Consider the following 24,993-nt stretch of genomic DNA (forward strand, 5'->3'; position numbering starts at 1 on the left):
ATTTCAAGCTTTGTTTTACTAACATTTTATGTCCAAAACAATGTTCATTGATAACTTGTTCTCTGTATCCAGATTCAGTTCTAAGTGACAATTGTATCAATCATGTACAATGAATCAGCAGTATGAAAGAAAATAAAAGTATGAAGTTCTCGACATGATCACTTTATTTAATATTTTACTCCACATCTCATGGATGCTTTGGCTGAAATAGTGAAATGCATGTAATTATGAACTAACAAAGGGTTATTCCCACAAAACACTATAACAAGATCAAGAGTACAAAGACAGATTTCTACAAACAAAAAGTATTTACTATTTTTTCTAACACATTTGCTAGCTTTAGTTCATGTTATCATGCTTTTGAAGTTGTTGGATATTGTCTTTCCTTGACTTGAGTGACTGTTTCTTCATGTCCTCATCAAAACTACATGCCTCGATCACCTTCATAGTCAAAAAAGTATATTTCCATATAACACAAAACTCTGGAGTCTGGTACCTGGTTTCACTTAATTATGGTAATCATCATGTCTTCAATCTCACAAGTGAAAAACACAAAGTCATCCTTTGACTTTAATTTTATAAATCCCTTTTATTTAAACCGAGAAAATTTAATTGAGACGATTAAATTTCAATAATTCACCTCACTTTTCAGTCAGGGTTATATCTGAGATCCGCTTCTGTCAGTGTTCCTGATTGATCAAAATCTAGTTGTCTAAAAATATCCAGAACAGTTAAAATATCATCTTGGCTGATCTTTCCCATTTCCTTCAGCTTATACAAAACGAACTCTGTAGAACTGAAATAACAAAAAATGTTGAATGTGAACACTTAATGACTTATAATTAAGCTAAATATTTGTGCAATCTATTAATGCTATAGAAAATGGACGTTACATGTTACATGTATGATAGAGAAAAAACAATCATTATAAGCTTACAATTATTATTATTATTTTCATTACCAAGAGCACTTGTTCTATTTACCTGACTACATGATCTCCATCAAGATCAGCTGCCTCAAGATCAAGGTGGGACAATTTTCGTGCAAGAACCCTTTTTGCAAGGGACCTTTGTCTTTTTTCGGTATAATGTTCAGCAATATAAGCAAAAGACTGAGCCAAGCAAATAGTGCTGCTCAATATCCAGAACACAGCAAAAGCACGACCAACAGTGGTGGAAAAGCTCTTATCCCCATAACCTAATGTAGTGACTGTGGAACAAACACAATAAAAGGAATCAACAAAATCTAGATTTTCAATAAAATAGAGAAAAATAGTCCCCGCAATCATAAGCACCAAAAAGATGGATGCTGTCAGGATGAGTTTGTATTTAGCTTTGTTGGTTTCAACCTCTTTGGTAAGCTGTTCTGGATCAATATTTTCACCCTTGAATATGGTTTTAACTAGAATTATTTCCTGCTTTTCAACAATATAATCTGCTGCCTTGCTAAGAATTAGACCTACAAGAGCCATTCCAGTGAAGACGTAAATGCAAGCAAGAAGTTTTGACAGTTGGCTATCTGGCACAAGATCTCCATATCCAACTGTTGTCATTGTTACAACACAGAAGTAAATGGCATCAAGAAAGCCATTAGTTTTTATGCCCTTAATCTGATGCTGTGTGAGAAGGAAGCAAATAGTTCCTCCCCCTAGGTATGCAGCTAACCATAACAAGACTGGCCTGAAATGGAATTCTGCCAGTGGTTTTACATCTGTACGTTGAGGATTCAAAGGCTTTTGTTCATCATTTTCTCCTTTGAACTTGACCTCCTTCTCCAAGCCATCACCACCTCTAGGCTTTCTCCTTTGAAGGTCATTTTTCTCATTGGAATGTTCTGAAAGCAATGATTGTCGAGCCTCATCACCACCCATCAGCTTGATGAAAAAACTTCATATATGTTAGCAGATCACCTGAAAAGGTTGAAATTTCAAAGCAATGGATTTATGAAACTACTCCCTGTGGATGTTCAAAGGTGCAGAAATGCTACTGAGAAACCGATTGGCAAATCACACAGAAGTAATTGTTTATGTCCAACAAAACCCTTCTTCAAAAATTACTTGATAGCAGATGGAATTATCTTTCTAGGTCCGTGCATGTTAACATTTGGGAAATCAAAGAGTTTAAAGGCCAATTAAAGCGCAAAAACATTATCATAACTGATGATTAAGTTTTAGCTACCTGGGAAGTTGATCAACTTGTTCAGGAAAGAGACTGATCATCACACTTATTCAAATTCTGATAGATTAACCAAAATGGAAAATTCTATTTTCCAATACCATTTAAGGAAATTCAGAATTCATTAAAAGTAGCCAATACTATCTCTCATCCTTCCAAATGGACACTTTAAAACCATAAAACACCTTAAATTAAGAATACTTTTCAAAATATTTTCATACCATTCCTCAATTTTTAGATTGTTCATTCATGGAAGAGATTAATAATTTAGTGTGTTGTGAAATCTATATATATTTTTTAAAAGAAGTGGGCATTTAAAACTTCAATCTTATTGAATGTAAACTTTCAAATTCCATTTACAAATATTTTTTAACTTTAATTTCCTTACAATGAACTCTTTAATTTCATTATTTTTATTAATAGACACACAATTTTTATTTTGATTCTAATTAATTTTTAAAAGTTATCAATCTTTAATATATATTTTTAAAGGTTCAGGATTTATTCATTCCGAACAGACATTTCATAAACATTTTGAATATTAATTGTCGATGAGTAATAATATGCATTATTTTCTTTTTTTTGAGAAATTTGGTTACTCAAACCTTGTCACGAACTATACATATATTTTTAATGAAAAATAATCTTTTTGTCTTTATTGTACAGTATGACCATTCGGTCAATTAAGGATTGAGTGATCCATCATCAGCAAGAAATCTATCAATCCAGATTAATTATTAACTGGAATTAATCTAGACAATAATAACTGTTAATAGTCAGTTAAGAAAAATAATTATTATTAATTAATATAAATAATACTATTTATTGATAATAAATAAGTCAACCTAAAAATAAGCTCAAAGAAGACAGATAAAAGGGAGAATTCTAATCACTGGTCTTTTTACAAGATTATTAGTTAGAGATGTTAATCCTACGAAACATTTATACATCTTCCGTACCTTTTTCAAAATGAAAGAGATGAGTGTAAGATGAAGAAAATAATTAATGTGAAAAAAAAGAAAGAAATGAGAAAATTGATGAAAAGAAATCATAAAGAAACAAACAAATCATTATGATTGTTATGAAAATAAGATTATTTTTTTTGGTAGAGACAAAATCTGAGAAGAAGAGAAGTTGGTGACAGAAAGAAATAGGTGTTTGGATTTTGATATTTTGATACTGTCAATCATAATCATCATCATTGCAATTACTACACTTCAATTGGTTGTCGTTGAGCTTCAATCCTCATCTCCTCCTTCATTTTCCTTATAAACTCTTCGAACTTTCTATTCAGTTCATCTGTATTTGCCGGTTGATCTTCACTACTATTTCCTGTTCCTCCTTCTTCCTCTGCAATAATCAACACGTCCGTGTCATGTTCAGCTGCAGATACTTGTTCAGAATAATCTTCTTGCGTTTTCGCTTCTTCAATCGTAAGAAAATCTCCAAGAGGCTCTTCAGAAAGCTGTGCCTGAAGTTGTAGATGAAAAGGTGGTGAGGTGGCTAGAAGAGCAAGGATGACGTTGCAGATGATAAACATGTATTTTCTTTCAAGAGTGGGAGTGAGCATGGAGAAAAGGCAGGTGGAAAAGTAAGCATTGAAACACTGAGGAAGTATGAAAAAGCCAGAAGAGTACCATACAAATAAACAAAACACAGACACTGATAAAACAAACTGCACAATTCTTTTCGATACTTTCTTCTTCCTATCAATCTGATATTTACAATCCATTGCTCTTATAATTGCCTGTTATGTTTAGATTAATGGATTCTACGGCTGCAAAGAATTTGAGTTGAGAAGTAATTAGTGGCTAATCCTTGTATAGTTGAATGGATTATAGTATTTGCTTTGGTTTAGTGAACAAATTAAGGAACTCTAACCATCCTCCTATTTATAAGCATCATCAAAGCAACGAAAGCAGATTCAAAGTGTGTGAAGTTGGAAGAGAGAATCCAACAAAGAATGGAGAAAGATTCTCTTATTTATGAAAGAAGTTGGGTGAAGTTTCTAGTTGCCACCAGTCTCCGCCGACAACTACATGCATCAGGAATCTCGAAAAACATCATTAATAATTCAAAAATTATTCACCAAATTAAGTATTAATTATATAATTACTCTAACCTATATTACATTATGTAAGCAACAATGCTTTAAAAACTTTCTTCAATATTATGTAAGTTTAACTTTTATCTTTATTGTCTTTGAAATTGTCTGTATACATATTATTAAAAGGAAAATATGGAATCAAAATTTTTCCTAAATAAATATTAATTTATGCATAGACTAGTTTATAAAAATAATTCTATATTAACATATTTAAATTGTGTTTTTTTTAATTAAATCAATGTTAATATATCTACAAATTTTACTTTTATTATTCTAAAAGTGGTTAGTATTTATCTATTTCCCGTCTAAGTATGATGGCCCTCCACCTTGCATGCACTTAGGGTAATTAATATTTGGATACGTGTTGTTGCTAACTACACACTATCTTTATTCCTATTCAAATAATTCCTTACGTGTTTAAATAAATAATTGGTATTTATTTATAGCAGTAGGTGTTGTACGTTATCAGCTACAGTGAATTGATTATCCTTACGGGTCGAATATAATAATTCCTCACTCAATTAGTTTTTAATTGAAGAAATAAAATATTAAATGCGTACAAATCATTAATTTAATTTAAATTTTAAAATTACAAATTCAATTTAAATTAAAATAGTATTACATCGACACTTTATAGACTAGGATCAATATTTGATCCTACGGTTAAAAAACCAAAATCATTTCCAACTATGTCACACCACATTGATAAATAAATATAATAGGAAAATAAAAAAAAAGCTTGAACCTATAATAATTGGTAATTATAAATTGACTTAATTGGTTTTATAATTATTTCTGAGTTACTTTGAATTTCAATATTTGTTAAATAAAATTCTAAATTGGTTTTAAGCCAATTTGAAATGATATTTGTTAAAATTTAAGTAATCTTTTATTTTGTAAACTTATTATTTAGTAATCTTTTATTTACTATGTCACATCACTTTTCTCTACTTTTCACTACATCTCTCTATATTCCTCTACCTTTCTTACCTCTCACCATGTTTTATGTTTATTTTTTTTTTTATATTTTCTGAAAATCATTTCATAGATGAGATGGGAGATGTTGGGTGAGAAATATTTAGGATTTGGAATTTGAAAAAGTATTATTTCGAAGGGATAGTGTTTTTATTCTTTAAAAATTGTGTAAAGTGAACATTTAATGAGAGATGAAAGAAGGCAATGGAAAGTGGAAGAAGGTAGAAGAAGATGGTGTACGGTGGAGGGGAAAAAAAGAAAATAGAAAGAAAAAAAAAACGAAAGAGGTTTCATGATCTAAATTTTGACATATTAATATTTTCAAACATGACCAATATCAATCAAAGAGAAAATATCAAAATAATTTTATTTGAGAATCAATTAAATAAAAAATAAAAATAGAAATCAAAATGAATCTATATATAAAACCAAATTATTAAGTCTTATAAAATTTAAAAAATTGGAGAAAAGAAAATTTAATGTATATGATTAGAAATAGAAACATACATTATACAGAACAAAAAGAAGAAAAACTTAATTTAAAGTATATTAAATTTTAAATCATAAATTTTAACTTTTAAGTAATATAGGAGTATTAAAAAAAAATGGTTAAAGGAATGTAGTAGAATTAAAAGAAAGTAGAAGTTGGTGAATGAATGAAGAAGATGAGAAAAGAAAAGGGTGAGACAAGTGAGTAAATCACGCCGCTTACTAACCACAGAGTAGTGCTGCTGCTTCCTCATAAATTAAATGCTTGTTCCATCCACACGCTGCAAGCAATTAATCTGCAACATTTTTCTCTGTTTTTTCTCCCGGCAAAGCGTTAATCTCACTCAGTACTCATTCTTCTTTCTACCACTCTGCTGCATCTATATCATATATCATATGTCTGGTAAATCATGTTATCTACTTCTACTTTGCCTCTATACATTAATTGCACTTCTCATTATCACTTCAACTGCTTCCAAAGAATGTTTTTCCTTCAGTTTTATCATCCCATCAATGCATCCAAATTTTTTCTTTTCTCACTTTACCCTCTGTGTTTCACACTACCACTCATTCATCATCACTTTGATTAACAAGTTAAAATAAAGTAAATGTCCTACTTTAATTAATTCTATATACTAAGATAGCATGGTGAAAGCATATCCATTTTTTTAAGACAAGGAATCTCCCCATTTTGAGACTTTTTCCTTTCCTTTTCTTCAATTTAACCGGGAATTGAGTTGGTATGTCTCTCCCTTTAATTCATCAGGCCCAGCAAGCACACGTTCAGAACAAAGAAAGCTACAAGTATAACTAATGAAACAGAGAAATGTGGTGACAGCCTTTTAGCAGGATGAGGCATTGAGCCTGAGCATAATCAATAAGGTTACGTGCCGCACATAAATCCTAGGAAGTTTGCAGGTTTTGACAACTTTCCAGTAATTTTATTTTTCCCTCACTTTTATCTTCTCTTTAATTCCCTGCATTTCGTACGACTATTTAAACTCTCAAGCTCAAACCAGCATCACATCAAAAACATTTACTACTACCTCCAATACTCAAGATAAACTCACTTTTCCTCCCTGTTCATTAACTAGCACTCCGTTTATACCATGGCTTGCTTCTTTCTTCAGCTTTTTCAGGTTAAGCAGATTGAGAGCACTTCAGATATCAGAATGAAAGTTGGGTTTAAAAGTGCCAAAGCTAGAAGCTTTTGCACGGTCTCTGTTGCCTCGCTCTTTGCCATGCTTTTAGGTAACACCTTGACCTTAATGACACATATTATACAGTCTTTGTGCCATTGCAACTGCAATACCCTCCTCGAGTCGATGTTCAAGAAAAGCTGTAGTCTGAGTCACTCATCCATTGACTTGTTTAATTGTTTGGCTTTGATACAATGTACTAATTGATTGGAGTAGTTGTTTCATGTAAGATTGATTCCTTCTGTTTCCCACCAATACCTTCTAAAAAAAATTAGTTTCCATATATGCTGATTTGAGCAACTGACGTTCTTATTTGCACTGCAGTGAGGGATGTGATAATTCACAGGGAAGGTGAGAGGGACGCAGGCATTGCAGAGATGTTTTTCTCCAAAGGAAACCGAACAGTAATCACCTCACGGAAGCTGCTGCAATCTGCTGGTACGAGAACCCTTTACAAGCATGTTATAGTGATAAAATAGAATTGCAGCACTAAAATTATGGTGCATTGCAGATGATGGGGGCTTGAACCATATAGGAACGGTGTGCTCAAAGGAGGAGATAGTGATATATCAGGGGGAAGTGCCCCCTCTTCCCACGGGGATTCCATCGTACACAGTTCAAATAATGAACATGTGCGCCAGTGATTGCGACATAGCAGACATACGCCTCCACTGTGGGTGGTTCAGTTCAGCACGTTTGATAAACCCCAAAGTGTTTCGCAGAGTGGGATACGATGATTGCCTAGTCAATGATGGAAAACCTCTTGCCTCAGGAAAAACCGTCTCCTTTCAATATTCCAACACTTTTCGCTACCCTCTCTCCGTTTCATCTGTTGTTTGCTCCTCATGAGTAACGACCATCGGCCACCATGTACTTGTAACTTGGAATACCCGTTAAACACACATTCTAGTCTACAAGACAAGAGAAGGATGATTTCATGGAGGTTTTTTACCTCCCTAAAGCCTTTTTTTCTTTACAGATGGTACAGAAAGCTAGACTAGTAATTGATTTAGCTACTGTATTTTGAAAAACAACATTAAATGGTCATCTTTTAATTGGTTCAGCAAGTAAATCTTCAACCGAATCACATAACATTGTTGGTATGGGAATTTTAGAACATTAAACGGTTGAAACAAAAAACTAAATAACAAAATCCAGACATCTAAGAAAAAAAAAAGGTGTTCATTTTGCATGATGTTATAATAATATAAGGATGGTGATACAATGGTAAGTCTTAGTATCCATAATCGTAAGAAAATTCAGAGACACCAACCATTGCAGAGAGGACTTGCGAGACAAGGTAGATGGAACCCCCGAAAAGAACAATAATGAAAATGGCGGAAACGGGATTCCTGAGAAGGTCGAGTATGGGGCGGAAGATGGTGTAAAGAGCACCTGTGCTGACGGTGAGAGCGTAGAGCCCATATCTCCTGACGTTGTCCCAAAACTCTTCCACCAGTGGGCCTTCAGGGCCCAGTGCCAAAGCCTTCTCCTCACTCAGAAACACCGCCAGAATCCCCACACACACCGCTCCCATTATCACAACACTGGAATTTGAAATACCCTTCTGATCTCTCAGTACAACCACGCTCCGTTTATGCTCTTCGATTCCTCTGTTTTCTCTCAGACTGAGTGCGAATTTGGAAGGTGGATGCTTTAAGCTTTTGCCATACGACGATACTACCAGAAATTTGATGGGTTTGACGCACAGTGAAGGATTTGAAGAAGAAATTGGAATGTGAAGCTCTGGTCTCAACTTCACACTGTTCATCTTCTCACACTATGTTACCAAACTCAACCAAGTGTCGCATTATCTTATCACCGCTTACTCATATTTCTATTTGATACCTTATCTTCCAATTTCCAACTGTGTGGTGCGTCGCTTCTTACAGATTTTAGCTGCCAAGTTTCTAAGCTAGTCTTCAGTTGATATAACTTATATTAAAAAAAAGATAGCTTAATATTCACCATAATAAATATTAATGTATTTTATTTTTAATATAATAGAAAAATTATAATATTTTTAGTTTTGTTTAAATTCTATTAATATTTTAAATAAATTCATCTTGTATATTATTAGAAACTTTGACATTTCAATTATATTTATATTTCAAAATTTATCAATAATTTATGATCATATAATAAATTTTGTCAATATTAATATAATTTAGTACTATTTCCATTTTTATATCAATATTTGTAAGTAATTTATTAATTCTTAATGGTTGTCAATTATCACTTAGTTTATTAAGAAATTATAATTTATGACTTATTTTGACATTATAATTATAGTTCTTATACATTTGAAATTGAAAGAGTTATAATTTCCATTCTTATGATAATCATTATTTGTCCAACTCACTAGTTTCGGTCTTCTATAGTCAGGTAACTTAGAAAATTGAAAAACATCTAATTATTCTATAATTACTTAATTAATTACATGACAACCTGTTTTCTCATTTTATGCAGAGTTCCAATCACTTTTATCTTTTATTGAGAATATAGAAAGTGAGACATTAGTTTCAAATTCAAGTCTTTCATTCATGCCATGAATTTCAAACTTTTTTCCTGGTTTATTGCTCTATTCCTGTTGTTGCTGCTATGCTTTGAATATGTAATATATATGTTTTGGTATGAAGTCGAGTCATATAACTCCTGTACAATTTCTCTCTTACCTAGTTAGTCTTTCTTATATTTCCTTCTTTTCAGTCCTTTTCTTTTTAGGCCGATCATTTTTTCTTCTGTTTCTTTCTCAATTTAAGTTTTCTCTGTTTGTTAAAGTCAATAAATGTCCGTTCAGTAATTGAGAATTGTATTAAACATATAATTAATGAACCTTCCTACCTTTTATCTTTCACTTGTATTTATAATATTAATTATGACCCTAGTTAATCAGGACCCAGTAACTTTTAATCACATTTGGTAACCTATTTATCATCACCACTTCATATGTGACGACCATTCCTCAGTGTTTGAAAACCTTTCATCCTGAATATTCCAGTAATATATATATATATATATATATATATATATATATATATATATATATATATATATATATATATATATATATATATATATGACCGATACATTTCAATTACAATAATCCGATAAATCATCTATGAAAGAAACGAATCACTTATCATTAAAATCACCTAAACATCTAAATAATTAAAAAAAATTAATAATCAAATTTAAAAGAAATAAAAAAATCGAGTTAATCCTTATCGATATTAATAAATTTTAATTTAAAAGTATTATTTGATATTTAAATAATTTTTAATTTAAAAATAATTAAAACATTTTATCTAAACACAAAAATTAAAGTTCACTAAATTTGAATGGCCTTACTCACAAAATATCTGATAAATTTATATAATTTGAATCTTTAATAATTGTGAAATCTCCTGTGGTAAAAGTTTTAATTAGGGAAAATTATTTACCGGAAAAGAGAACTTTATAGTGATTTCTCTTGTACCTGCTTTTAAGAAAAATAACTCTAAATCGTTTCTTAAAACAGTTTTTAAAGTAATTTACTACAACACTTTAAAAATCATAATAAGAAACTATTTTATTAAAGTAACACTTTGTTCTGAAAAAAATAAAACAAAAGAGACACAAACGCAAATGAGGCAAGTTTATTCAAAATCAGAATAGAATAAATATAAACCAATTGTAACTTATTTACATCATGGGAGCTCTTATTTATTTTTATAATAATAATAATAATAATATAGGAGGCACTAGTGGGATATTTGTAGAACAAAGAAATTTGAAGAATACGTTAAATCACGTGTAGCTTTACCACAAAATAGGAAATCCTACAAAAAAAATGTTGCTTCATTCGAATATAAAGGGTACAATTTGTGCTACAACAACACGCACTATCGCACGTCCTCTCATCAATCATGCACACTTGACAAGTGTCATGAAGGAATAGTTTATTAAGAACCTAGTAGACCCTAATAAAAAGAAATATAGGACCTGCTGGAACAACAAAGCTGAGGTCCATGTGGTAAATTACAAAATGTGTAATTTTTTTCTATCTAAATGGGAGCAGATCAAAAGGGTCTATATACATTAAAAAATCTGTTCACTACCAAAATTGGACGACTCCAGTATGCAAAAATATTCACAAGGAGCCAAAGCACATGGATTGAAGTAATGATCTCCCTTATAATATCATAAAATGACCTCGAGAGGAAACAATATGAAAATATTTAATTTCAACGCCTCACCAATTATGCAACTGAGAAGTAATGCTTTTCTCAACAGGATGATATTGGGTGTGCATGTATCTTCTAGCTTTCACAGAACCTGGCTGCTCAAGCCACTTGTCATACAAGCCTTTAATAATGGGATTGTCAAATGGTGATGCTGCCAAAACCTAGTGTATAAAGAAACATAATGAATCCCGAATTAAAATTCTGATTGCAGAAAAGTGAAGAAAAAAACAAGCTCAATATGGATACAGAATTTTGTCCTACAAGAATCTATATGTTTACGCTTTTGATGCTCCCACAAATGCGGATGCAGACAAACAGTGAAGTAGCAAGTCAAACTTTAATGAAAGAGTGCACTCTAAAGTACTTGCTTGTATGAGACAATAGTACTTACATTTTCCATGTAAACTGATTCTAACAACTGACTCAGTTCTTTAGGAGACTGCCCTGAAATTGGTTTAATTTGACCTCCCCCATTTAAGCAACCTGATTCATGAACATTCTTTCAGTTCAATACCTACCAATTTTATGGGCCTCACAAAAAAAGTATTCATAAAAAAAACTAACAAATAATAAAATTTCTGATAAAAGGAAAAGTTATGGTACCTGAAGGGCATGCCATGATTTCTAGGAAATGATAATCACATTTCCCAGTTTTAAGTTTTCGTACAATGTTCTGTAGGTTCCGGAAACCATAACACAGAGCAAATTTCAACACTGTTTTTCCCTCAACCTGCACAGAGAATATAATGTAGAACAGTAAGCAAGAGTACTCCTCGAAGTCCTCTTGGTTTGGCAGGGTACTCTAACAGGATTGAGAAACTCTATATAGGAAACAAAATATCAAGATCTACTATTGCAGAAAGTGAGTAACTGTTGTAATCCAAAATATAACAGTTACATATATAACTTACTATATATGTAATCTAACGTAATTTGTTATCCTTTCATCTCATAATAAAACTTATTACACTAAAAGTATAGGGATAATCGATTGTTTTATGCCACATACAGTTACATATATAATTTACTATATATTACTTATAAAAAAACAATTATTATTTTTCTCTTATTTCCATTCTGTTATCTTCAACCAACAACCTATATTCCTTCATGTCTTTTCTCACTTATCCACTTCCTCTCCCTCTTTTTCTTTTCCCTCTACCAAACAATGTATAAAAGTCTATAATACCAATTTTATCCCATAGGAAAAGTTTTGCTGATGAACAATTACTTTCAGGGAACAAAGCAACATAAATTGCCACAACATGATGAAAGAATGATGGCGGCAAGCAAAGACTGCTGCTGTAGGTATAATAATGGACTTGTTCATGAAATAATGATGACTTTGAAGAAATAATGAGATGAAATAGACAATGATAACAATCTTCCTCACAAGCATAAAAATAATATCATAAACTTCACTATAACTTGCCTCCAAAGTCACTTCCTGAAAATCTGAATTCCTGATGTTTCTAAAGGTCAAAGAATCATCCATTTGTCTTCCAAAAAGTGTTTTAGCAGCATATCGAAAAATTGTTTCTGCATAACCTCCAGAGCTTCCACGGACCCCATAAAGGAATCCTTCTTCATTGATATTTGTTAGCCTGCAAGCACCACACTATATCTGAACACCATTGTTTGACAAACACATGAAATTAAATAATGGAAGCAAAAATTAGTTTCATACATTTTGTCCAGAGGAGTCTCATCTAGGCTTTTAAAATCAACTTCTTTTGACTATAAGAGATTGAACCCCAAACAATAATTAGTATACATATCATTAGTTAAAAGTGGGAAAATGACAGGAAAAGTGTGAATGCATCAAATTTATAACCTGAATCAATTCCAAAACTTCTCCCGTAGTCAATACTGAATCTACCTCTGAAATCATATTAATTTCATTTTCGTGCCCTTCAACGTGGGACTCGGATTGGAAAACAAAGTCATCCCTAGCAGCCTCAAGCTTTTTATCATAACAAGGCATTACGGTGACATGGTAAACTTCTTCAGGCCTGTTAGAACAATTATTGAAATTCTTTTACTGTGCATATAACTATCAAGAAATCATGCCAAAATATATCATATCACTAATATTGAGGCATCATAATCATCAAAAGACTATGTGACATCCCTCAACTTCAAGGTAATTGTATGACTTTCCATCTCAAATTATAATTTAGAGTTAATAAACAACCTGAGTCCTAATTCTTGGCAAACATAGTTCTTTATGATAACTCCCACTGTTTGCTGTGGACTCTTCACTGATGAAATGTAAGGAAGAACAAAGGATCCAAGTTGCTTTTCGGCATAGCATATCCAACCTGCACGTAGATATTCACATCAATAACCAGAACTTCTTTGGCACATTGAAAAGTAAATCTGGTCCCCAACCCTATATCTCCAACACAAAATGAAATGGTATGACTTATAGCTATAGATACAAGGGGCCAAGTTAGTAAGATACACAAACCATAGTCAACAGAACCTCCTGAAATTCCAGATTATATTCCTACTTCAAAAGTCTGAATATACAAAAATCATGTAACAATCTTTTCAATTTTTTTTTGCAAGTTCCCCTATCAATATGTTTTTATTGACAACATAATCTTATATAATTTTAAATAAACATAATTTTGTTGTGTTCTTATAATTTAGATTTTGATGGGTAACATGTTCCAAATTCATCTCCAGCATCCAAGTCTATTGCTTTGCAGACACAATTTGCATACACTAATATATTGATAAGCTCAACAATCTATACCTGGGCATGCAGATGTAATCATAGGTAGGCTTGATTTACTCCTTTCATCATCAACCAATTGATTCTGTCTATACCTTGTGACGAACTCCACACAAGATTCGACAAGGGTCAAATCTCTACTGCAGCTGGTATCAAAAATTGCCTTCACTCCCAAGGACTTAAAAAATCTTGTCAGTTTTCTGAAAACCTGTAATACCAAGAGTTTGGTTGTCAGCCAGGAGGAAAAGAAGTTGGATTTTCCTCAAATTTATTTAAAATCAGAACCTTACGAAAATCATTTTAAGAGCAGAGTTAAAAGTATTTTAAGGTTTTCATCCCTGATGTGGACGCTCACTTTCCATCTTAATTTGACTTTTTCAATTTTTCTTCAAATCATGAAAACATAAATGTGTAAACTTTGTTAACTGTACTTATTTTCAATGTTTTCTTTCATCCTGGGGAGACCATTAATCATTGTCATTCCATTTTAATGTAACCCAGAGTCCCACTTCACCAAACAAACATGGAGGTACAGTGTGATGTTAAGCCCGAGAAAGTTGTAAAGGTCAATTGACTTAATGTGATAACTCTAGATTTTTGAGGGACAAATACCATCAAAGGTAATTACAATGATCAAAACAAATTCTTTTTCATTTTAAACAAACCCAAAACGTATTTAACCCAAAAAAAAATTAAGAGTAAAGCAATATATAAAGTGTCACCTGAATTGGAGAAATGCCAAAATGAACAGCAATAGAAGCCCTTGACTGGGGAGAAAGAGACACAATCACAGCCTTTCCTGAATTAATATTGTTCAGAAACTCATCCAAACTTTGCTTCTCCAGCATAACTGTCTCAGCCGATGTGACACAACCACTGCATTACCAGACAAATTAATTATGATTCCAAATAAAGCTTGAATTTTGACATATCAACAACAACATAGACTTAGGAAACACATGAAACATAGAATTTTTAATGAATCTCGTATGGTCACTTAGACACTAGCTTTAACCAACAGTTTCTAAATGTCCTGCAACAAATATACACAAAATTAAGCACTTGATATTCCTAAATCCTAGACATGCTAACAAGCCCTAAATAAAAAGACCACATAACCTTGCAAATTTGAATTCATCGATTAAATAAAGTGATTTATCTTCTCAAGTGAAAAGTTCGTGGGTTGTTCAGGTTATCATATAGGGTGACTATTGTTTTCATCAGATTACATGTATAGGCTGGGCAGATGTGTACAGTGTAATATTACAGAATTGCTAAAGGTTACTCATTTTCAATTTTTTCATTTCTAGTAAATTTGTTACACCCTTAATACAGAGGGGAAATTAATCAGATTCAGTCATAATGAATTAGTGAAAAAATTAGTAATATTGTTTCTGACTTTCTTCGTTTACTACTATTTATCAATGTTAACTACTTTAACTTTGCTTTTGGTCACCTCAACTATATTTCTTCCCCTGAATCAATGACTCATAGGAACTCGAGGGTATTATCTTTTCTCCAAATCCCTATAACATTGATCCACAGAGTACCTCTTTCACTCTGCACCAATATTACTACATATTTGCTAACCACAGAAAATAGTAAAACAGCAAAAATTATCCGCTGAATTGTAAATTCGCCCCCAAAAAGTACCTGTTAAAAGCAAATAAATAAATAGAAAGAGAGAGAAAGACTAGCCTGCATGCCAAACAATCCTTGAGCGAAATTTTAACAGGTTCAGACTTGACCTGCTTGTTAGCAAGTGATACCTACAGTGAATTAACATGTCATCAAGGGTTTGGCAACTGCTTTGTAAGATATTTGAATCCAATATAAGGAAGGAAACGAAAATACCTCTGGTTTATCGTTCTTTTTCAATCCCTTGAGGGAAACAATACATGCCTGCGATGGAGCGATGAAATCGTTGAGATCTCCGATCCGAAGCGCTGCCGAAAATTTCTCCGACATTATCGGACAATTTAATAGCTAACAGCAGCAGTAGCACCCCGTAAGTTAATGAACAAAGAATGAATCAGAGGATTAGGTTAGGGTTTTGATTGGAAGGGTAGGAAACTAAGCCACAATCACAAATATAAGTAGTGTTCGGTTCCCTCTTGGAGTCAAAAGGAACGCGGAGGAGGGAAAGAAGAGCGAGAGAAAACACAAAATGCAATTCTGTGAACAGTGATAGAGGCCAGCGTGGGAAAGGTTAATATATCTTTCAAGGTGGGGAACTTTTCATGACCGTTAGATTTATTGTTAGAATCAAGGGCTCACATTTTTTCTTTCTTTTTCTCTTTTCCGGATTTATCCTCTATCCAGTCTCGAGTTACTCCTACACTCATCGGTGGTGTAAAGATGGTTGCCGGAGTTTTTTATTCTATCCTTAATAAATTATCATTTTTTTTATTTATTAATTACTCAAAATTTATATATTTTCAACTAAGTCTATGTCCTTTAGTTTGCTAGTTAATATGGTAGTTATATTTTTAATATTTCTTATTTATTTTTTCAATTTAAGAAATATTAGATTTTGTGGGATTAATATAAAAAGAATATTACAATTAATGTAAAAGAATACGTGTTTTTTATTATTCATATTGAAAACATATTGAATAATGAGATTATTATATTATTTAATAATTTTCATTAATATTCTAAAATAATGAAAGAACTTTTTTTTCATCACCATGGTTCATTAATGGTGATGATTCATTCTTAATATCTTATATGATTTCATTGACAACATTGTCATTTTACACTTGAAACAATATCATTTTATATATTATTACAAAACTTTTCATTTTCTAAGAGTTGGAGACAAATAAGAGGATGACAATATAAAATAACGACCATATCATCTAATTAATAAAAAAGTTATTTTCGATAAAAATTAAACGAAAAAATATACCATTTGAAACGAACAACATTTAATAGATCTCAATTTGAAACTTAATTAATTTAAATTATAATAATCAATTAACAATATATTCATTTATATATAATTTTTTTTCTTTTTCTTACACTTTTTACTTTGTAACTATTTTATTTATGGATAATGACATTTACACAACATTTACATTTTTTTGACAATATTTGAACATTGATTACGTGTCAATCTATGATTGATCAAAAATTACTTACAATCAATAATAATAATCATAAACATTATTGGGAAGTAATTTTTGACCAATCACATATTAACACGTAATCAATGTTTAAATGTTGTCTAAATATCATTATTTTTTTAGTTTCTAAACTACCTTTTAATACTGTACAACGTATTTAAAATATATTAATGTATTTAACTCTTTCAAATTTCAACCTTATAAAGATTAAAGAAAACATCTTAAATATTTCTTTATCACCATTAATGAATATGCATGTTAGTAAATAAACAGATTAAAAGTATTAGTATTTAGAAGAAAAACCCATATCTCATATAATTTATATTAAAGACATTTTAAAATTATAAAATTATTATAAATTTAATTATATTATTTAAATTAATTTAATAACTAGTTATTTTAATCATTTAAAATAAAGTGATTGAAAAATCGGTAAAAACTGAACAAATCATTGTTAATATTTAATATGTATCATAATGTAAATTTAAAGTTATTTAATTAATAGCTTAAATGAAAATTTAGACTTTATTATTGTTTTTCAAATTAATAAATAAAGATTTCAATAAACTAAAATGAAGTTTAAAAGATGATAAATGAGAAAAGTATAATAAAAGTAAAGTACACAAGTTTATTAAATGAGTGGCAGCCGAAATTCACATGTTCCCTATCATATTGTTTGATCGATAACAAAGAGGCTTCCAAATTAGAAAAGCTACTATATAGCATTGAGGAAGAAAGACAGACAATAAGTTGAAGAAAGCAAGGTAGTAGTTAGTTTCCAATAATACCTACCAACCTGAATGTTTGTTTTTGTTGCTGCCATACAAACGGAAGAGACTAAAAGCAGAAATACATGACAGAACCACCATACTAAGGCTAACCACTAAAGAACTTCCTATCCCTTCTCCCATTTGGTTGCAGAATTTGCCATACATGTTGCACACCTTCATCCACTGAAGTTCTGCTTGCCCTGCCTTTCCAATCATGCCAGATTGCAATGCAGCCGCCACTGCAGCCACTGTCACATAAGCCATCACCTGTATAAACATAAACAATGCCAACAACCTTTAACTTTTCCATTCATGCTCATAAATCTAACACCATAAAATACTGCAAGCAATTGGATGAAACTGGAGCTAAACCAAACATGTTATTGGTGAGGTAAGTTACTGTTGTGCAGTACTCTAGTTAAACTTTTAATGAGTTTTGAGGGAAGAATTCACCGGCAGAAACAACACAAAATATGAAACTTAAGACTCATATTTCCTTAAACTGTCCTTAAGAAAGATCTGTCTGTGTCTGTGTCTGTCCCCACCCAAAAAAAGAAAATAGAAGAAAAGTCAAACACAAGTTTTACCATAATAATGATAACGTGTGGCCCTAGAAGTGCTTAGGCGATTTCAGACAATTTTAATTCTCAACAACTGCATATGTGATCCCAACGGGGATTAAATGTGAAAACATGATATGTGGTGAGTTTCTCTTCTCTACTGGTATCGATCACGTACTGTTGTTGTGTTTCCATGGGGTCCCGCAGTAGCAGTTGTTCATGCTTCACGGGAAAAACTGAGGTAATTATGAATAGCTCCCCTTCAACAAAAATGACCCCACTCTTACATTCTGACACGGGATGGACGGGAATCTATGTAAGGAGTAAATACTTAGAACCGAATTAATTGTTGGGATAGTAAGTTGATCGGATGAATCTATCAAGTCATTCAATTGTCACACAGGTGGATTCATATGGGTTCACCGTTTCATTTCATTCTCCATTCTGTTTCATCAAACAGTAGTTCAAGAACTTTGGATGAACTCCTTATAGATTAGGATCAAATGTGTACTTTTAAGGAACATTTATGGATATGTTAGGTTTCACGCTGGAACTACCCAACACACTTAATAAAAACACGAGAAAGTTATAGCTATTCGGAGTTGCTACTTGTTAACATGGAAAAGTGAATATTTTTTCCTTATGAAAACTGCATAAAATCTGCAAAATCAAACATACTGCAAAAAATGATTTATGTTTAGATGCTTTTATCTTGAAAGTAATTTTAGTTTTCTCAGCCTAATGTAAGATCAATTTTGTCTCCAACAACTAAACATTTTCGTCTAGATTAGGATCACAATTGACAGAAGAGAAAAACAGTGGTCATGACAGACTTATTTATGGCAGCGAGAAGAGTGAAAAAAGAGGAACCTGATCACCAGAGAAAATGAGCCAAGCTAAGGGTTTGCTGAAGAGTACATGTCCTCTAACCATACTCACAACACAGCGCAATCCTTGGATCAAGGAGTACCCAACAGTTAGTCCATTTGCAATCACCAAGAACCTGCAAAGTTTAGGCAATCAATATTAGAAATAGCAGAGAAGAAAAACAAGTAGAAGAAGAAGAAAGAAAAGAATGGAAAAACTTACACCAAAGCCTTCATGTCTGTAAATTTAGCTTTCTTCTGAAAGGAGAAAAACTCTTTGACTTGGGAATCAGTCACCACAAGAACAATGGCAAGAACTCCTAGACCAAGGCTCACACCCCTTAGCACCATCTCTGCTATCCTCACCTTCCTATCCAAAGCTTTGAGATTTGATCCATGGTACACTGGAACAGTACCAGGACTCACACCCAAACCCAAATAACTCATTTTTCACTCTCAGATCAACACTCCAGTACAAGAAGAGAAATAGTAAGACAAAACAAAAGTGAACAGCCAAGAGGGTCTCCACTATTATTTATATAGAACACAAATTTCCCAACGAGTGATGATGAAACCTACTGGAAAAGGCAATTGAAGCGTGGCTGCCAAGTGGTCAAAGCCTAGAACTGAGAAGACAGAGAAGAGAACACGTATTGACAAAGGATACTCCACTCAACCATTAAGCAAAAATTGGGCTATTAATAAAAGAACACTGTTGTTATTTCTGGTTCTGCATTTAAGGATGCAAAAAAAATGTGGTTTTTAGAGCTTCTTCAATTTTTTATAGTGTGTCTGACAAGGTAAAGAGTGTCTTAATTCTGGTCATTTAAGGAACGTATGGTGCAGTTTTATGATGTCCCGTTTTTTCTAAGCCTCAACAAACAAAACCTACAGTGAGTGAACACTTCAATTATAAATTATTTGTGGACACCGCACATCTACTTAATACTTAGTAACAATAAGAGACAGAGAATAGAAAAGTGTAGTGGATACAGTAAGTGATATAATTTGATAATAAAGAGATACACAAGAGAAAAATATGGTGACGAACTAATCATATAATGTATCATTACTGTTTTACTTGCAGAAAACAGTGAGTGGAAAAAATGTGGGAATGTGAAAATGCAAAGGAATGATGGAAGATACATGTGTTGATATACAAGGAGTAAGATATAAGTCCAATCATATAAAAAAAATTGATATCAATCTCGGTTAAAAATTTTAAGTTAATGAATTAATTGAATCTTTCATTTTTATTTTTATATAGTGTTTTATTTTTTTTATTTTATTTAAATTTAAACTCGTTCTTAAATTAGACTTAGACTTGTAATTAGATTTTCAACATATACTGGTGGGACATGTACTAAGAGGATTGTGTTGTGGCTTTTTTGTGTTCACAAGTTCACATTTCACCAAATTTTGTATACTATTGTTAGCTTCTTTAAAATGTGACTTCTCCAAGAAATGTTGTAAGTAAAGGGGATAAAAGCGTGTGTGCAGGATGACCCACTGCACTCAGTACCAAAGCAACCACTTCATTCCACTAACTAAGCACATCATCACTCACACTTCAACTATTCAAAGTGGTTGGTGATTTAGGGTTTGTGTGTGTGAATGAGAGTTATTTAAAGTCTTATTCTATGCATAATATAAGTTTTGCTCTTATATTATACTGTTTTTTTATGTAAGGCTGTCCATCAGCATGATATAATCAATAGTATAGCCATTAAATCATAATTCTTCGTCATAATATAAAGGAAAATGATATTTTAACACTAATTTTCGACATCATTTTGATACTACACACGTGTCAAAATGTGATTGAATGATTTCAAATTAAAAAAAAAAGCTCAGGCAAAAGTATATTTGGAAGAGAAAAACTAAAGTTTTTTTTAATTTGAAATCATCCAACCAGATTTTGACATATGTACAATGTCAAAATGGTGTCAAAAAATTGATGTTAAAATATCATTTTTCTAATATAAATAGATATAGTTAATGGAAAATGATATTTTAACACCAAATTTTGACACCATTTTGACACTGCACACGTGTCAAAATGTGGTTGGACGATTTCAAATTAAAAAAAGCTGAGACAAGAGCATATTTGGAAGAGAAAAATCAAAGTTTCTTTTTTAATTTGAAATCGTTCAACTACATTTTGACACGTGTGCAAAGTCAAAATGGTGTCAAAAAATTGGTGTTAAAATATCATTTTCCATATATATATATATATATATATATATATATATATATATATATATATATATATATATATATATATATATATATATATACACACACAAAAGTAAAAGGTTAATTTTTGGATCAGATATTAAAATTAAGAAGTATGATTCTTTTAAAAGTAAGATAACATAATACAAATATATTTGATAGTGAACTAAAATGAGTTAAGTTCATTAAATACTTATTCTAAATAGCATAGTTATAGTTAAGATGCAAATCTTCAGATATTAATTCCTAGTTATAATATTAATTTATTCTAATTAGTTAGGAAAACGGGTTGGACAGATATAGACAGTGTTAAAAACCGTCATGTCACTTTATGAGTATTTGTGAAAAAATATCTATGTTTTCTTTTATATTTATGGATATTAAATACTGCAGATAATTTATATTTTTGTATTTTTTTAATTTTAAATAAAGTTATTTAAAAATAAATTTTTAATATTTACATTCAGATAAAAAGATATTTTTTAAGTAAAATTCTAATCAAATTATCTTATAAAATACTAATATAAATAAAATTTTGGTTTTCTAAAAAAAAATAAATAAAGTGCATCAAAATATAGATTTTAAAAAATTAGTTTTTTACAAGTTTCATATATTTAAATAAAAAAATTAAAAATATTTAAAATTAAATTTTAAACGATTATGTTATGATTAATATTTGTTTCACTAATAATTTTATTTTACTCCCTTTAATTCTAAAAATATTTAAATAAAATTTACTAATAATTATTATCAAATAACAAATGTTAGCGAGTTAAATACTATAATATTTATACTTGTTTTATTAATAAATAAGTTTTATTAATAAATGAATAATTAAATATTCATACTATTTGCGAATATCAATTAGCTGTTCTTTTAATATCAATCATAAGTTTATCAATATCCACAAACATGGATTATTTTTATCTATGACACCAATTTCCTTATACTTATCTAAACAATGTCATGGTTGAATAAAAAAAACAACTAAATTTTTAGAGTCTATTTAAAGAAGAAGAAAATTTATTATTTTAGTTAAAATTTTAAATTTTAATCAAAACATACATTTAAAATAAGAATTATCTGAAATGAGATGACTCAAGAAGCCAGGAAAAATAAGAATGTAACAGAAGCATACAGACTCCATTACTGCCAACAAAGTTGAACTGCAAAATCTGATCTAAGAAAATAAATCACTTCAGACATTATTCAAGGAAGCAATTCATACTTGCATGAGCCATGACCTGCCATTGCACAAACACAAGATATCACTAATGAGATTTAATGTCTCAGTAATTGTTAATGTTAAAGGATAAAACATTGAAAAAAGTGTAAAACTAAGCAATTTGAGATTATTTAGAGATGTTACTTGGGTCAAGATCAGTGGTGATTGCAGCAGAATTGAAGTAGCAAGAGCCTCCTTTGTGCTTGAACCTCTGATAGTAACTGTTGAAGACATAGGAGGCATGCTTCTTCAAGGTATTTGGAAGGTAACATGGTTGGTTCACTTTTATCATGCTGCAATCTGCTCCACCATTTTCACAAGCCCAATCCATGGCCCTCTGTAACTCCTCATCTGGGGTCTGTTCATCTGCTATGCACCATTCCTCAAACTGTCCTGAAAATTTTTCCAATAACACTACCTCATAAAATAAACCAAAATTCAATAAAATTAGCTGAGTTATTGAAGAGAGGTTAATGCTGATTTTACCATGTGCTTGAAAAGATACAGCCAAAAGCAACAGAGCTATTAGAACTTTCAGCATTGGAGAATTCATTGTTCTTCATGAGCTATCCTTGAAACATGTTTCAATTCATGTAATGGCTGAAAAATAATTCTATCTGCTACTCTCTTTATAAAGTTTCACAGAGTTTATCTTTCTTCAATAACCGACACACCTAGGAATGGTCCTACTTACATTCCTTGGTTGTCAAGTTAACTTGAAACTTTTCTTTAGAAATTCTCAATCACTTTGATTTTGTCATATGGAATTTTCCTTTTCTTATATATCCAGGTGTCATTCCAAATATGGTATTTGAATCATTTTTAAAATACCCATAACTTGCCGAATATGGTTAGAAAATTGCAGATGCAGCAGAAAGTAAATTGAAGGAATCAATGATTCTGTGGCTTAGGATCAAACAAATTATCTTATGCAATTATAGTGTCGGTTAAGATAGCAAGAACAAACAGTTCAGTAGGTCTATTCTATGCTTATTTTGTTTTCAATGAGGAATCTAGATGACCAATTTTCCAAGTAAGCTATCAGATTCAGAACATAAAGCAGAAGTCAGGATACCTAAAGGGATAGCAAATAAAAAAGTTATTTCTTTTCATCTGGTTATGCCTTCAAAGAGTGACCAAAAAGAGATCATTACCAAATCACACAAAAAATTGTGAGATGGGTAGTTGAATTATGATGTTAATGTTACTTATTTAAAATTAAATTATGTTATGAATAATCAAATTTAAAATAAATTAATCTTTTTTCATGGATATTAAGGTTGTTTTAAAGAAATATAATATAGCTAATTTTTCATAATTAAGTTGTAGAGTGTTAAAGTTGTAAAAAATGACAAGAGAGATTCTGGGTTAAACTTCTTTCATTACTTATTCTTTAACAGTTTGAATTTCTTCCAAATTTTCTGGACCAGATTCTGCACTTTTTTGCAGCAAATTCTGGCACAGCCAATCCTAGCTTGATATGGCATTAATGTTGATAGTGTATTCGGTATGACTCCGCGAGTTTGTCAGAACAGTACCCACAAACAAACAGAAAAGACAATTTGGATTGGTTCAGATCTGAAGTTATCTTCTGTTGTCATAATCTCTGGTTGGTTGCATGAATTCAGAGTGATATGCTTTTGTTTAAGGAAAAAGTCTGTTTAACAACCCTTTTTTTTACAACTTTTTGACAACGCGTACGTGGCAGCTTATGATTGATCCGTTTTAAATATTTTTTTAAAATAAATTCAAACAGACGAATGAAATGGTGACACATGTCTCGTTATCAAAAAAGTTGTCAAAAAGTATTGTTAAAATATCATTGTCCTTTTTTCAAGTTCTTTCAGTACTTTTCCAAAGGTATCACACACATACTTATCAGCTACTAGTTTCCCCGTTTGGTCCATGATCATGTAGCCCTAGGGCAAAAATTTCCCAGTTTCCCACCTTCCAATAAGATTGAGTTTATAGACCTACATTAGAATACACAAATAATCATAATAGACCGAATCAAAGAAACTATAACCAACCTAGAAGGCAAGACAGACGGTTCATAGTCATAGAATTTCCAGACACAGTTCACGTTATTTCAAACCTAATTGTTGAACCTACTAGCTAGACATAGTCATAGATAGTGATAATGTTCTGATTAAGTAATAGCTACATTAGAGGGGCTGTATTTGAAGTACAATATTACTTATTAGACAAGTGTATCTATATATATATATATATATATATATATATATATATATATATATATATATATATATATATATATATATATATATATATATATATA

The 24,993-nt window shown here is 31.2% G+C and overlaps 7 protein-coding genes across 12 annotated transcripts; 1 reads left to right on the forward strand and 6 right to left on the reverse strand.

Moving 5' to 3' along the window:
* Positions 1-289: 289 nt before the first annotated feature.
* On the reverse strand, positions 290-2,292 carry LOC106766559 (two-pore potassium channel 1). The gene is made up of 4 exons (XM_014651280.2): positions 2,178-2,292; positions 984-1,909; positions 641-796; positions 290-496 (listed from the first exon to the last, which is right to left on the reverse strand). Exons 2-3 carry the CDS (start codon positions 1,868-1,870, stop codon positions 649-651), a joined length of 1,035 nt encoding a protein of 344 aa, XP_014506766.1. The 5' UTR covers positions 1,871-1,909; positions 2,178-2,292; the 3' UTR covers positions 290-496; positions 641-648.
* Positions 2,293-3,236: 944 nt separating this feature from the next.
* On the reverse strand, positions 3,237-4,193 carry LOC106766560. 3 transcript variants are annotated; one of them, XR_002668449.1, is made up of 2 exons: positions 3,812-4,049; positions 3,237-3,645 (listed from the first exon to the last, which is right to left on the reverse strand). XR_002668449.1 is itself a non-coding variant. In XM_022783012.1 (2 exons), exons 1-2 carry the CDS (start codon positions 4,077-4,079, stop codon positions 3,385-3,387), a joined length of 285 nt encoding a protein of 94 aa, XP_022638733.1. In that variant the 5' UTR covers positions 4,080-4,193; the 3' UTR covers positions 3,237-3,384. The 3 variants fall into 3 exon arrangements, 2 of the variants coding, with proteins under 2 accessions (XP_022638733.1, XP_022638732.1); XM_022783012.1 differs by lacking the exon at positions 3,812-4,049 and adding an exon at positions 4,056-4,193; XM_022783011.1 differs by having other exon boundaries at positions 3,871-4,049.
* Positions 4,194-5,849: 1,656 nt separating this feature from the next.
* LOC106765421 (TPD1 protein homolog 1-like) lies at positions 5,850-7,905 on the forward strand. Of its 3 annotated transcripts, none has more exons than XM_022784136.1 (4): positions 5,850-6,663; positions 6,876-6,996; positions 7,269-7,382; positions 7,456-7,905. In XM_022784136.1, the coding sequence occupies exons 2-4, from the start codon at positions 6,918-6,920 to the stop codon at positions 7,791-7,793; spliced, it is 531 nt and encodes a 176-aa protein (XP_022639857.1). In that variant the 5' UTR covers positions 5,850-6,663; positions 6,876-6,917; the 3' UTR covers positions 7,794-7,905. The 3 variants fall into 3 exon arrangements, with proteins under 3 accessions (XP_022639857.1, XP_022639856.1, XP_014505522.1); XM_022784135.1 differs by having other exon boundaries at positions 5,850-6,148; positions 6,512-6,996; XM_014650036.2 differs by having other exon boundaries at positions 5,850-6,996.
* A 140-nt stretch (positions 7,906-8,045) lies between these two features.
* Positions 8,046-8,827, reverse strand: LOC106765420. The gene has a single exon (XM_014650035.2). It carries the CDS (start codon positions 8,713-8,715, stop codon positions 8,179-8,181), a length of 537 nt encoding a protein of 178 aa, XP_014505521.1. The 5' UTR covers positions 8,716-8,827; the 3' UTR covers positions 8,046-8,178.
* A 1,936-nt stretch (positions 8,828-10,763) lies between these two features.
* Positions 10,764-16,107, reverse strand: LOC106765462 (protein NAR1). Its single transcript, XM_014650098.2, has 11 exons — positions 15,765-16,107; positions 15,609-15,679; positions 14,633-14,786; positions 13,932-14,118; positions 13,365-13,491; positions 13,005-13,182; positions 12,858-12,907; positions 12,603-12,774; positions 11,774-11,900; positions 11,562-11,653; positions 10,764-11,331 (listed from the first exon to the last, which is right to left on the reverse strand). Exons 1-11 carry the CDS (start codon positions 15,876-15,878, stop codon positions 11,179-11,181), a joined length of 1,425 nt encoding a protein of 474 aa, XP_014505584.1. The 5' UTR covers positions 15,879-16,107; the 3' UTR covers positions 10,764-11,178.
* Positions 16,108-17,646: 1,539 nt separating this feature from the next.
* Positions 17,647-19,970, reverse strand: LOC106765481 (CASP-like protein 2B1). The gene is made up of 3 exons (XM_014650123.2): positions 19,458-19,970; positions 19,239-19,371; positions 17,647-18,075 (listed from the first exon to the last, which is right to left on the reverse strand). Exons 1-3 carry the CDS (start codon positions 19,679-19,681, stop codon positions 17,827-17,829), a joined length of 606 nt encoding a protein of 201 aa, XP_014505609.1. The 5' UTR covers positions 19,682-19,970; the 3' UTR covers positions 17,647-17,826.
* Positions 19,971-22,563: 2,593 nt separating this feature from the next.
* LOC106767964 (PLASMODESMATA CALLOSE-BINDING PROTEIN 5) lies at positions 22,564-23,429 on the reverse strand. Of its 2 annotated transcripts, none has more exons than XM_022783013.1 (3): positions 23,181-23,429; positions 22,839-23,108; positions 22,564-22,713 (listed from the first exon to the last, which is right to left on the reverse strand). In XM_022783013.1, exons 1-3 carry the CDS (start codon positions 23,245-23,247, stop codon positions 22,679-22,681), a joined length of 372 nt encoding a protein of 123 aa, XP_022638734.1. In that variant the 5' UTR covers positions 23,248-23,429; the 3' UTR covers positions 22,564-22,678. The 2 variants fall into 2 exon arrangements, with proteins under 2 accessions (XP_022638734.1, XP_014508418.1); XM_014652932.2 differs by having other exon boundaries at positions 22,839-23,087; positions 23,181-23,401.
* Between the last annotated feature and the right edge of the window lie 1,564 nt (positions 23,430-24,993).

This window comes from Vigna radiata, chromosome 7 (assembly GCF_000741045.1).
Source record: "Vigna radiata var. radiata cultivar VC1973A chromosome 7, Vradiata_ver6, whole genome shotgun sequence".
NCBI classification, from domain to species: domain Eukaryota; kingdom Viridiplantae; phylum Streptophyta; class Magnoliopsida; order Fabales; family Fabaceae; genus Vigna; species Vigna radiata.

Coding starts and splice junctions, on each gene's coding strand:
- LOC106766560 (XM_022783011.1), bottom strand. CDS start 3,906: ATGGATTGTAAATATCAGATTGATAGGAAGAAGAAA. Junction 3,646..3,870: donor AGATTGATAGGAAGAAGAAA/GTATCGAAAAGA, acceptor CTACAACTTCAG/GCACAGCTTTCTGAAGAGCC.
- LOC106765421 (XM_014650036.2), top strand. CDS start 6,855: ATGGCTTGCTTCTTTCTTCAGCTTTTTCAGGTTAAGCAGATTGAGAGC. Junction 6,997..7,268: donor GCTCTTTGCCATGCTTTTAG/GTAACACCTTGA, acceptor TTTGCACTGCAG/TGAGGGATGTGATAATTCAC. Junction 7,383..7,455: donor GAAGCTGCTGCAATCTGCTG/GTACGAGAACCC, acceptor GGTGCATTGCAG/ATGATGGGGGCTTGAACCAT.
- LOC106766559 (XM_014651280.2), bottom strand. CDS start 1,870: ATGGGTGGTGATGAGGCTCGACAATCATTGCTTTCAGAACATTCCAAT. Junction 797..983: donor GATGGAGATCATGTAGTCAG/GTAAATAGAACA, acceptor TTGTTATTTCAG/TTCTACAGAGTTCGTTTTGT.
- LOC106765420 (XM_014650035.2), bottom strand. CDS start 8,715: ATGAACAGTGTGAAGTTGAGACCAGAGCTTCACATTCCAATTTCTTCT.
- LOC106767964 (XM_022783013.1), bottom strand. CDS start 23,247: ATGAATTCTCCAATGCTGAAAGTTCTAATAGCTCTGTTGCTTTTGGCT. Junction 23,109..23,180: donor TGTATCTTTTCAAGCACATG/GTAAAATCAGCA, acceptor TTTATGAGGTAG/TGTTATTGGAAAAATTTTCA. Junction 22,714..22,838: donor CACCACTGATCTTGACCCAA/GTAACATCTCTA, acceptor GTGCAATGGCAG/GTCATGGCTCATGCAAGTAT.
- LOC106765462 (XM_014650098.2), bottom strand. CDS start 15,878: ATGTCGGAGAAATTTTCGGCAGCGCTTCGGATCGGAGATCTCAACGAT. Junction 13,492..13,931: donor GATTACATCTGCATGCCCAG/GTATAGATTGTT, acceptor ATCTACGTGCAG/GTTGGATATGCTATGCCGAA. Junction 11,332..11,561: donor AATCAGTTTACATGGAAAAT/GTAAGTACTATT, acceptor TTTATACACTAG/GTTTTGGCAGCATCACCATT.
- LOC106765481 (XM_014650123.2), bottom strand. CDS start 19,681: ATGAGTTATTTGGGTTTGGGTGTGAGTCCTGGTACTGTTCCAGTGTAC. Junction 19,372..19,457: donor ACAGACATGAAGGCTTTGGT/GTAAGTTTTTCC, acceptor TAAACTTTGCAG/GTTCTTGGTGATTGCAAATG. Junction 18,076..19,238: donor TCATTTTCTCTGGTGATCAG/GTTCCTCTTTTT, acceptor ATGTTTATACAG/GTGATGGCTTATGTGACAGT.